General features: G+C 33.9%; 2 protein-coding genes across 2 annotated transcripts; one reads left to right on the forward strand and one right to left on the reverse strand.

The window, feature by feature from the left end:
- The first annotated feature begins 871 nt into the window (after positions 1-871).
- On the forward strand, positions 872-6,578 carry LOC105344152 (high mobility group protein B1). The gene is made up of 7 exons (XM_011451805.4): positions 872-1,037; positions 2,972-3,042; positions 3,409-3,478; positions 3,815-3,947; positions 4,729-4,847; positions 5,237-5,320; positions 5,622-6,578. Exons 1-7 carry the CDS (start codon positions 936-938, stop codon positions 5,811-5,813), a joined length of 771 nt encoding a protein of 256 aa, XP_011450107.2. The 5' UTR covers positions 872-935; the 3' UTR covers positions 5,814-6,578.
- A 482-nt stretch (positions 6,579-7,060) lies between these two features.
- On the reverse strand, positions 7,061-9,054 carry LOC105344153 (enkurin). Its single transcript, XM_034452814.2, has 4 exons — positions 8,863-9,054; positions 8,326-8,471; positions 7,952-8,193; positions 7,061-7,741 (listed from the first exon to the last, which is right to left on the reverse strand). Exons 1-4 carry the CDS (start codon positions 8,928-8,930, stop codon positions 7,424-7,426), a joined length of 774 nt encoding a protein of 257 aa, XP_034308705.1. The 5' UTR covers positions 8,931-9,054; the 3' UTR covers positions 7,061-7,423.
- Positions 9,055-12,458: the final 3,404 nt, after the last annotated feature.

The raw sequence follows: 12,458 nt of genomic DNA on the forward strand, positions 1-12,458 counted from the left end.
CGAAACCTACACAGGCACGTAGCATCGTTTTTGAAAGTGGGATGGGGGGCAGACTCATCCCAAAAAAAAAATTTGACATGCCAAAAAAAAAAAAGGAAAATTGTTATTTCCGAAAATCGTCAAAAACCTAATCCGAGGGGGAGGGGGTGGGGGGGGGGGTAGCTAAAAAAAAAAGAAAGAAAGAAAAAAAAGGGAAATTTGTAATTTCCGAAAATAGTCAAAAACCTAATCCGTGGGGGGGGGGGGGGGGCTAATTTCCTTATTTCTATATCAATTTTTTACATACTCCCAAAAAAGTGGGGGGGGGGGGGCAACTCTATGTTAATTCAATTTTTTGTATGTTAATTTTGAAAAATTTGTTGCGGCGAGAAAAAGTGGGGGGCAAGCCCCCCCCCCCCCCCGGCCCGATGCTACGTGCCTGCTACAACGACCTAGGAAAAATCACGAACTGCATGAAATAATCATGATGCATGCCCAAATTCCCATGGGAGACGATTTGGCTGCTTCTTTTAGCTACATGTAACGCTGATGTAAATTAAAAGTGAGTTAAATTAACTTACTATACACAGTAAATTTAAAATAAAGATGTAAATTTAAACAATAAAATGTTTTTCTTTGGTGATTCATGCAGGTTATGAAGGTGTTGATCTTTGAAGAAGAAATGCATAACCCGCGCTGGCAATGTCGCCACCTTCATATCCCGCATGAATCACCAAAGAAAGCATTTTATTGTTTCAATGTAGAGAGTTAATTGAAATTTGGAATTCGCGACCCAGTCTTAAATTCGCCTGCTGACAACGAGGGTGTAAGGAGCGAAATTAAAACGAGGCGAACATTTCCCTGTAATGCTTATATTTATCGGGTTCGGTATACGTGAAATTATAAAACCACAGGTTGAACTAATCAGTCTTTTTTGCATTTTCTCAACGTTTAATATGACTGAAACGTTAGAAGCACAGTTAGAAACGCTCACGAACGAGAATGCATTCTTACAGAAGTACTTTTCCTTGAGGAAGAAGTGCGAACAGCTTCAACAGGTATATTGCACAGCCCTCCTGCTCTCTCTCACTTCTTTGGGTCTCACTTTTGTTGATGATGCATGATGGTCTTATAAATGGTCATAAGTATCCAACGCAAATTGTCATCATTCATTCCAATGAAATATGATAATATGTTTTACGGTGTGACCGTTGGGGCGAGCGCAGAAGGAACCACACATCTGTCATCATTGTTAAATGTAACCCGTGGACTTGCCCTAACCAAAAAACTTTGGCTTTGTCTCGAAAACTTTTACCACCGCAAGGAACCCGAAATTATCAAACCTTTTTAAAACAAACTACCACTGAGCATTAATAAAATGTTAAACAGACTTATTAAATACAATAATATTATGTTTTATCATTCCTTTACCTTTTAATAATGATCATTAAAATCAGTAAACAAATTGTGTGTCTGTGTTATTTTTCATTTTGTTCCTTGTTGTTACCTGTGTTTTAATTATTTTCCTCTGTGACATCAATTTTGTTATTAATCTTTTTCATTTTTGTACGCTATATAAGCGTTGAAGACATGTGCCCTCAACCTTTTTTAGTGTGTGATATCCAATATAATTGAAAGGTATGTCCACATATGCAACTATAACAAATACATGTAGATATTTTAAAAGTTTAATTTTTTTCTTTTATTTATTCATTTATTACAAAATGATGTGGCTGCACGTAGATCTAATAATGATTGGACTTTTCTTTTTGAATAATTTTTTGTCACCTACCTAACGTATGCATATATGATTGGATCAATATGACAGTAAATTTAGCATGGAAATTGCATGTGTATTTACTAGGCAAAAAAATTTATCAAAACAAAACTAATCAGCCAAAGAGTCACCGTTAACACTGATACTGAGTACTTCCTACACGTTACATCCAGTACAGATGCTTGATCCACCTCTAAATGTATCGCGGGAAATTAAAACGCGAGATCACTGTGACGTCATACTTAACTTTCTTTTGCGCTCGACAGTTTTCGTTAGTTGTCGGGGAAGGAAATGACGTCATATGTCAGCAAACGTTCAGTTTTTTACGTAAGCATATGTGCTGTTTACTTTAGTGTTTTTTAAAAAAGGACTTTTTATTGGTAAATGGAGAAAGATATATGCGATTTACAGGTAAGATTTTCCTTAGAAACGCTTCCTGTTCCGCCATGTTGCTATGCACCGCAATGGATCACTGGGATAGTAGAACGTCTTCACGCGGGTCCACAAAATTTTCTTTGAACAATGTGCAGATTTCAACTCGAATTTCCTCCATTCATACACGTTGTCTATGGAGCTCGCTACGCGAGCGGCGCTTCGCGTCGCCTCGCTGCGCTCGCTATTACAATAATGAAAAGCAATATTTAGGCGGTTACTTAAACAGTTAAATGCAAATGGAAAATGTTTTTGACTTGTAATATGCACAAGCCTCTGAATTTCTATCAATAAGCTGTTAAATGTAAGGGAAGATAGAGATATATACCCTATCTATATATAAATACACTTTTTATATATAGATAGGGTATATATATATATAAATATCTCTCTCTCTCTCCCTCTCTCTCTCTCTTCCCATACATTTAACAGCTTATTGATAGAAATTCAGAGGCCTGTGCAATATGAAATACAATGCACTGTATCATTATGATATTAGTGATGAATATAGACCCCTCATATTACACTAAATTGCTGTGCACTATAGAAAGGATCCGTAACAGGGATGTGTGTATGTATAGCATCAGGGTGGAGTACAACAATAATCACCTTTGGGTGATTGGATGAACCTGGATAACTGACTGTTCACAACACACTATGACTTTATATTGACCAACCATATACTGTAACAGTAACTCAAATTTATGGTTGATAAGAAGATGACAGATGAATACAAACCCTTGTATCTATGTGCAATAATAAGACATTCTGTTTCTCCTATAGGCTAATGAGAAAATAGTCAACAGAATACAGCATGTGAAGAAGCTCATCAAGAGATACAAGAGGGAGAGAAGGTCAGCATTGCACATTGTTGTGGTTCATTGTTTATTAGTTTCTAATATGGAATCTTTTTTACCAGTCAGATATGGAACAACAAATAGGATTTAAATAACATGCATATGTATGTATTGCATATTGCATGCAAACCCAAAAATATTGTCAGATAGAAATCAGTGGAAATTTAAGATATAGAAAGAGAATGATGATGCGAAGAAATTTAAGGTTTTAGTATTAAAGATTCTATTGACTATTGCATATTGCATGCAAACACAAAAATATTGTTAGATAGAAATCAGTGGAAATTTAAAGAAAGAGAATGATGATGTGAAGAAATTTAAGGTTTTAGTATTAAAGATTCTTTCATTGATACATTTATTTAGGTTTCTAACCAACCGCCTGGATGAACATGGGGACGACTACAAAGATGCACAGATTCCAGTGATGTGGGAGGTCAGCTAACAGTTTGTGAAAATCTCTGTTTGGCAGATAAATGTAAACTTGTTTGAATGTTCTTGGCTAACTTGATTAGTCCATGGGTCTATAAGTAGGAAAATAAAACATCAATTATGGTACATATTCAAGAAAAAAAATCATCTCAGGCCTTTGAAGATACACAAAATGGATATGCAAAATATAAGTTCTTGATTACTTTTTTGTAATAAAGATGAAGAAAAATGTCAAAATTTCATTAGTAAACTTTATTAAACATTAGAGTTGGTTACCCTTTGTCTGACAATAAACACATCAAGTATAGGATCAATTTTTATTGTACTCTGTGATCGGTAGGAGGATCAAATACACAACCCTCTTCGTGCAATGAAAAGCAGCAATGGAAAAGCTCATGGAGTGAAACATTCATCTGACATCATCTCAGCAGTCAGTCCCCGAGTGTTAGCAGACATGGGACAAATCTCCTCAAGTTCGTAACTTAAACTTTAATAATCTGCATGTACCGGTAGTTTTTTAAATCACTAGAAATCAGTGTGTATGAAAAGTTTGTTATGTAAGAAATCTTAGGATTTCATCGTAGTCTGTATCTAAAAAATGTTGAAATGATCTATTAGAAATGTTGAAATAACCAGGTTTTTTTTAATGAAAATAAATACAATGTACAATTAAAGTAGATTTTATTGTACAACATATTTTTAGTTCCCTTCCCCTTTAAGCATGTGAAAGATGTTGGGATATTTCTCTAAGTGAGAGATGTGAAATATGTGGGGGCTTGACAAAATTTTTAGAACACTTCAACTTGATAATGATCAACAGATTATAGAAAATTCAAGCCTTTACTCTCAATAAAAAAGATAAATCAGTTACTTGAAATTTTTTTTTTATAAAATTCATTCTTGAGCCCCCTCCCTTAGATTTTGGTGAAAGGATGACGCAGCTGCATTTAGGCTCTGTTTACATTGGAACACTTTAATATGTCCTTTAGTATGATGCTTGTAAATTGATAACTAGCATTCTAACTTTAGTTGGCTAATAGTATGTGAAGTATATTTTATTCATTGAGTATTTTGAATTTTAAAGTGGAAAGATAACTTTCAAAAGTTTTTCGGCTCAAAATGTGACAATACCATTTTAAAATAAGAGAATATATAAATTTAATGTTCTTCAGAATGGAAACTTTAGGTTTCTTTAAAACTCTTCAAGACTGGGCTAAATGTTGATAAACAAGATATGTTTCTCCCTTTTATCAGGTAAATCCAAAAAGAAGGTAGAAAAAGCCAAGGACTTTGTTGGCCCTAAGAAGCCCGCCAATGCATTTCTTTTGTTTTGTCAGCACAGGAGGACGGCCGTGTCAGAGGAATACTTCAAGGTGGGGCTTACAGGGGAATTCACACGACATAGCACATAATGAATGAGGAAAATACGCATAGGCAAACCATTATGATGTTTACAATAGAAGCAATGAAGTGAATATATAATGTAAAATGATGTATGAGACGGAATTTTTCTCATAACTTTTGTATAAATAGTTATGAAACAATTTTAGTGATCATAAACACTTATATGCTTTTGTTGAACCCTAATGAATTAAAAGGAATTTGATTTTAAAAACAGTGTTTGACAACTAGCCATGAATGATTCAATTTATTTTCCACACAGTTCCCCCTTTTGGAATTGATTCTAGAAACTTTGTGTGCTCTTGGATCTTGCAGTTGATATACATAGATCTATCTTTTCTATCCTTTTCATTTTTTGCAGGAGAAACATGAAGAAATTTCAAACCATGAGTTGACTCGTAGAATTGCTTTGGAGTGGAATATTCTAAAACCAGATCAGAAAAAAGTAGGTTGTATAATTGTTGCTAAAGGTGTGTAGAAATATCTATAAGAAATATTTTCATTAATGATATAGGGTATTCCAAAAACATTGATGTTTTATGGTAGTCGGATCCAAAATATTGAATTACAATGTGCAATTTAACTTTTGAACCTTTTTTAAATGTAAGGGCATAAGTCTTTTTATAAAGAAACATCTCCTTAAATCATGCTGTATTGTATTCTACCAATAAAATCTCAACACATATAAAGGAAACAATGCTGTTTTTAGTGTTTTAGGGATAAAGTGAAAATTATTTATTTTGCAGATTTACTTTGACTTGTATGAACAAGAGAAGGAGCAATATGAGAGAGAGATGAAAATCTACCACGAGCAGGAATTGTCTCGGGGGATCGACAGAGAGCCTAACAAGGGACGCGAGAGCTCAGAGGAAGTGGATGCTGCTGCCATGGAAATGGAGGCACAGAGTGCCGTCAACGCACTAATGATGGACAACTGACAAAGGAGTGTCCAAGAATCTCTACTTACACTGACCGAGTAACACTGCCTTAACAATCAGCTTCCCTGCCATCTTCCTTCTTTTAATTTGTTTTCTTTTAATAGGTTAGGAATGAAGTAAAATGTGTGATTTTATTTATCTTTGGTTTAATATCGTTAGAGAAAATTTTTTATCGGATTTTATTTTGAATTTCATTTTGCGTCCAAGTAAACCAATTCAATTGGTTCTTTGGAATTCATTTGATCTATTCGTAAAAGAGAAACTATTATTATAATATGTGACGTACTATTTACATATGTATGATGGACTGATTTTACTTGTTTTATTTGATGTGTGTTTGAAAATGATTGCATTAAATGCCACTTTGAAGGTCATTGTCTGTATCAAACCAAAAAACATTAGATTTTTACACATTATTTAACAAATACAAACCAATTTAATTCAGAGATGTTTATGTTAAGCTGTTACTGTAAACTATCTATCGAATTGGAACTTCTGAATGTATATTGATGTCATTAATTATGCTTCAAATGGGAAGAAGTGTGATTAAAAAATAAGAATAATTCATCTTCCTATACATATGTATTGCAAAGGCCAGTTACTCTAGCTGTTTTCAGTTTACTGTCACAATAATTTATGTACATATTAAATATTCATAGCAAATATTTAGCAGCTTTTACAATAACCAGTTGATCAAATATTTAAGTCATTAAATTTTACAAATTCTAAAATTTCAATGTTGTGTGTAATAAAAAATCATCATTTCTACGAAAATTGATTTTTTCTGTATTATTGAATTTTGAAAATAAATTATAAATATTGTCTACAGAGGTCAAACTTCAATTCAAAGTAAGTGATAGTTGAAAAAAAAAAGCCAAGTTGGATGCTGAACAAAACAAAACACTAGTTAAATATTTGAACATTGTATTACATGTAATAGTAATTGTGTGGATCTGGCCCCTGGGCCATAAAACTTAGATGAGCTTACTTTTGATCTAGGTCTCACTTTTACAAAAGAAACATATAGTGGAAAAGTGAGACTGAGATCAAAAGTGAGCTCGTCTAAGTTTTATGGCCCCAGGGCCTGAACTCTGACAAGAAAAGTAATGGTACATGTATTTCATTATATAGCCCATATTAGGTAATAATGAGTGTTAATTGTGAATTAAACAATCTCTGTATGCTGCCTTCTTCTTATTTCAAGATTTCAAGTATTTACAGTGTAGAAAATCAAGACGACACACCACTCAATGAATTAGGATTATTTGATTTATTTCAGTTTATATCAATTCAACATAAACAGTAATATATATGTTTTAACATTTTCTTTTCTTAAGATAAGAACGTACCTTTTTACATACATTTGTGGATAAACCAAAATTATTTATGTTCAGCAATGAAAAATATAATTGATCAGGTAAAATTGCTCATAATACTCTGATAACTAAGTTAAATTTGACATCAAACTAAAATAGCTTTTATAAAATTGTTTTCCACTTCTGAGGTTCTCATTGATGTCATGAAATTCCTTAGGCAAATGCTTAATGTACAGAATTTTCTTCAAAACATAAATAGGGTGGACATAGATTAAAATTAGTTACTTTTCTCACTTAATTTGCTATATAGATGATTTTGTGCCTTTCAACGGTTTCAATGTCTCTTTCTAGTTGTTTCATTTCGGCTTCCATTCGTTCTTTTCTGTTCTTTTTGGGGGCGGTGTCAGGAACCACTGATAGACCCTGATACTGGTCATGAATTTCTTCCCAGTTTTGTTTAAGTCCCTTGAGAATTGCAGCTCTCTCGTCGGCTGTGAGAGATTTCATGGCTCCGCGACGGAAATGCTCGGCAACATAGGCATCATACTCCTCCTGTGCTCTCTGCATTTCATCCCTTCTCCTGATCAAGTATTTTGGTGTTTCTCCAAAATCCTGTAGATGGAAAGATTTTTTTAGAGCTGTTACAGTCAACTGATTTAATTTTATTTTGACAAAAATATTTTGACAAAAATATGCATCTTACTACTTCAACAACATTTATATATAAAAAAAGAAGTTGATAATCTCTATGAGAGAGAGAGAGAGAGAGGGGGGGATAATAAATTTGTTTCATCTTAACTTTGTCAATATAGTGATATGTACCTTTTTGTTTGTGTACACAGGTTCTAAGCCTGATGGCTCCAAGAGATTTTTGTGGCCTCCTCTGGTATCCACGTAAACCTTCTGTGGTTGTCTTGGGACAGATGTAATGTTCTGGACTGCATTTGTAGTGATGAAGTTCTTGGAGGTTTTCAGGCCCATTAAGGGCTTATCATCTTTCCTTGGGACTGGGGGTCTCCTCCTCTCCTCATCGGCATACTTGAATTGTTGGTCTGGGGGAAGATCTATTTAGAGAAAAGAATTTTGAATAAATGGGGAACACCAAAGGCAATTTTTGAGAATGAAGACCTATTGAATAGATATACTGCATTAGATTTTCATTTTACTTCAGGGAAATCAGGATTAAGAAAGAATACCTCTTGGTAATATGACATCTTTGGTGCGTTTCTTGAGGAAATTATCTGTGGTTGGGGCAGGCACCTTGGCTTGTCCCATAGTTTTGTGGTCCCCTCGACCAGACACATATTCTTGTTTCACATTATCCCGAAATTTGGAGTTGTATCTGTAATTCAATATGAATTGTGTCAATCCTTTAAAAATGTATACAAATGTAACAAAAAAACTCACATACTGAGTGACTTTTTTGAAAAGATTCAATAGATATAAACATATGATACATTCTAATAACTAAAATATCTTATAACGTGTCTTACTAGCGCAATCAAGTGTAAATATACACGCATGGACAATTGGCGTAGACATAATTTCTACACTTGTTCTCTGTGTCCAGTTAATAACGATTTATATAAGCATGTTGAATGCATATACGATATGTGGAAAGTTATTAAGTCCCAAATGCAAGCCTTTTAAGTCTTTTAAGCATATATGAAGATATTTGACTAAGATATTGTACATGTCTATACTGTCAACTCAACCAAAACAGATAATCGTACCTTGCTTGTTTGATTTTCTTTTCCTCCTCCGTTGGGATAAGATTGTAGATGCTTGCCTCCTCCAGCATGTTTAGATATGAAGGCTGCCACGGGAATATAAACAATGAAAACCTTCCCAATTTGTGCCTGTCAACTGGTTGACAACACGGCAGCCAGTATAAATATGTCCGTAGTAACCTGTTACTAGGAAGTACGTCACAAAACAACACCGACAACTCTACCTTACCCGTCTTAACATGTTATGGAGTTGCCTCCCGTGTCTTAAATGCTTTTTTTCCTCGAGATTTTGAAGTATGTATATATATATATATTTAAATTATAATTTTTCTTTGTTTCTATTCAGAACATCCGACTTTTGACAGTTTAACCAAATTACCGTATCAATTAATCTTCTAAACATCATACATGGTTTTTTCATCAAAATTAAAATTTATATTATTTTGATGAAGGTAACTGGTGCCTCTAAATGCAAGATTATTTAAGTCAACATACACGATTATTATGTCAACATGCAAGATATTAGATAATTATGTTGACATGCATGATTATTATGTTGAAATGCAAGTTATAAATCTTTTTAATGGTTTGATTTTTATATGGGTAAAATGACTCACTAATGCCGGACTCTGACATCACAGATGTACGATGCAACATAAATATGACAACATGCGACTTAGGTGGCAGGGGATAGTATTTTTGGTCGAGGAAATGTGAGGCAGATAGTGCTCATATATGAGATTTAATTTTTCAGTGGGTTTTTAAATTTGCTAAAATTGGTTTGCATGCAGGGGACACATGGTCCCGACTCTTGAGAATTTTTAAACATTTCAGAATAAAACAAGTACAACTTACATATAGCACTATAAAGAATAGCCAGGGACGGTCTCAAAATATTCTGAAAAATTGCCCTTTTTTCACATTTTCACGGGTCCAGAACCACGCTCCAGTCCCGAGCAACTGCCATAAACTACCATAGGATTGGTAGCTTAATGTATACCCATGCAAATAATCACCAATTGATGGGGGGTCAATCACCTTCTTTTCGAGTGACATTTCGTGTTCTGAACCCACCCTACTTTTCAAGCACAAAACCGAAAGTGAAAATTATGGCCACAGTTTCGCATTTTCATTCCATATCTGATGAAAAGTGCTACCAGTATTAAAGTGTCATATATCAGTGAAATTGACATGAGCTCCTCTATCCACAAAATGAATGCAATAAATATTCTAGCAATTTATACCCCTCAAATAACCAGCCAAACCCCAGGTTCTCCCTTTATTTCAAAATTTTGACCGGGTCTTTCCTTCGAAACTATCCCCTGCCACCTTTAACTTTAAGAGTTTGTTTCTCTCTAACCAAAACACTTTAAATTCAGAAAGTTCATGCAATTCTGAGTAAAACACTCCAAATTTGGTCTGATTTCATTGAAAAATAAAAAAGTTATGGCTGTTTAAGTATTACCCCCTTTCGAGGCTGATTCACCTTAACCTGTTTCTGTAAGGTTTTCAAGATATATCATGACTTCTTTCAATCCAAAAGACATTTTTTCTTTTAACATCAGTTATAACAAGAAACCTTTATCCAAATCTGATGGAAAAACATTGAAATATTCACATTTAGTAACAACATCTAGGAGAATTCAACTCATATGTATCACCTATCCCCCTGCAAATGGGAATAAGAAAAACACACTATTCCTCCTTGCAATCAACCTTTTTGTTTCTAAATGGTATTAACAGGTTTAAAAACTCCATTGGAACATAAAAGCAACTTATTTGGAACACAAAACCTTCACTTTCATCTCTTCATAAGGGACAGGTACCTAGAAAATGGCAATCAGGCATCTTACCCGAGGAGTCATTTCCCAAATATGCTGAACGGATGATGATGAAACCTAATTCCTCTGTTTATTCTTTAACCAATAGTAAAAGATCTAGATTTATTGGTTAAAAAGATTGAAATACATGTTTTACATACAAAGAAATACCAAATTTGAACATCATGACCACACCCCCATCATGAGGTGGGAATACATGCAAATGACAAATGGTTAAAAAATGCACACAAATTCAATTTTTCTTGATATATTTTCAATAAAGAAGAAACCAGACATATGTGTTTTGTTTTAAATGGGAGCAATTTTATGTACCTATGATTTTTTATCAAGAAAAATGTGAAATAAAGGCTATTTTTTGGTTTTCGGTGAAGAAAATTGAAGGGTGGGGGGTGCTTTTTTGACAATCAGACATTTTAAAATTGTTTATAATGACTTAAAATGCAGATATTAACTATTTAGAATTACATGTAATTACATGTAATTTACATGTAGCACATGTAAAATATATATTTAGCCATAAAATCTACTTTTTGTCTGTTTTAGCTTGAGAAAGAACAATATTTAGCAATTTCTTATCAAAACTAAGGGTTTAAAACTTCATAAAACTGCATGGCTATCACTTAATTTCAAGAAAATTTAAAGAAAATGGTACAATATTATTCAGTTAATCCAAATTCAACCCTGCAACTTATACCAATAGGAATAATATGCCTATAAAGGGTTTTAAAATAAGGACAAACCCAAAATGCTAAAAAGTTGCACTTTTTCTTAGGACCACCCCCTGTTACATTTTGGCCCCTAAATCTCATTACAGGGTTGAGCAATCATAAAAATTCAGCCAGTTTCCCATTTTACACACATTGAACATCTTTTCTGTTCCCATGTTGTTAAACTTAAAGCCTATTAAAAATTTGACATTTTCTTGAAGGTGGCAGGGGATAGTATTTTTGGTCGAGGAAATGTGAGGCAGATAGTGCTCATATATGAGATTTAATTTTTCAGTGGGTTTTTAAATTTGCTAAAATTGGTTTGCATGCAGGGGACACATGGTCCCGACTCTTGAGAATTTTTAAACATTTCAGAATAAAACAAGTACAACTTACATATAGCACTATAAAGAATAGCCAGGGACGGTCTCAAAATATTCTGAAAAATTGCCCTTTTTTCACATTTTCACGGGTCCAGAACCACGCTCCAGTCCCGAGCAACTGCCATAAACTACCATAGGATTGGTAGCTTAATGTATACCCATGCAAATAATCACCAATTGATGGGGGGTCAATCACCTTCTTTTCGAGTGACATTTCGTGTTCTGAACCCACCCTACTTTTCAAGCACAAAACCGAAAGTGAAAATTATGGCCACAGTTTCGCATTTTCATTCCATATCTGATGAAAAGTGCTACCAGTATTAAAGTGTCATATATCAGTGAAATTGACATGAGCTCCTCTATCCACAAAATGAATGCAATAAATATTCTAGCAATTTATACCCCTCAAATAACCAGCCAAACCCCAGGTTCTCCCTTTATTTCAAAATTTTGACCGGGTCTTTCCTTCGAAACTATCCCCTGCCACCTTATGTCAACATGAAAGATATTTATGTCGACCTGCGACTTATTTATGTCGACATTATATTAAATATTTTAGCATGCAAGTTATCTTGCATGTCCTTAAAAATAACTTGCATGTAAACCTAATTAATTTGCATGTCAACATAAATAAGTCGCATGTTGTCATAATTATGTTGCATCCTGCA

This window comes from Magallana gigas, chromosome 10 (assembly GCF_963853765.1).
Source record: "Magallana gigas chromosome 10, xbMagGiga1.1, whole genome shotgun sequence".
In the NCBI taxonomy this organism is placed as follows: domain Eukaryota; kingdom Metazoa; phylum Mollusca; class Bivalvia; order Ostreida; family Ostreidae; genus Magallana; species Magallana gigas.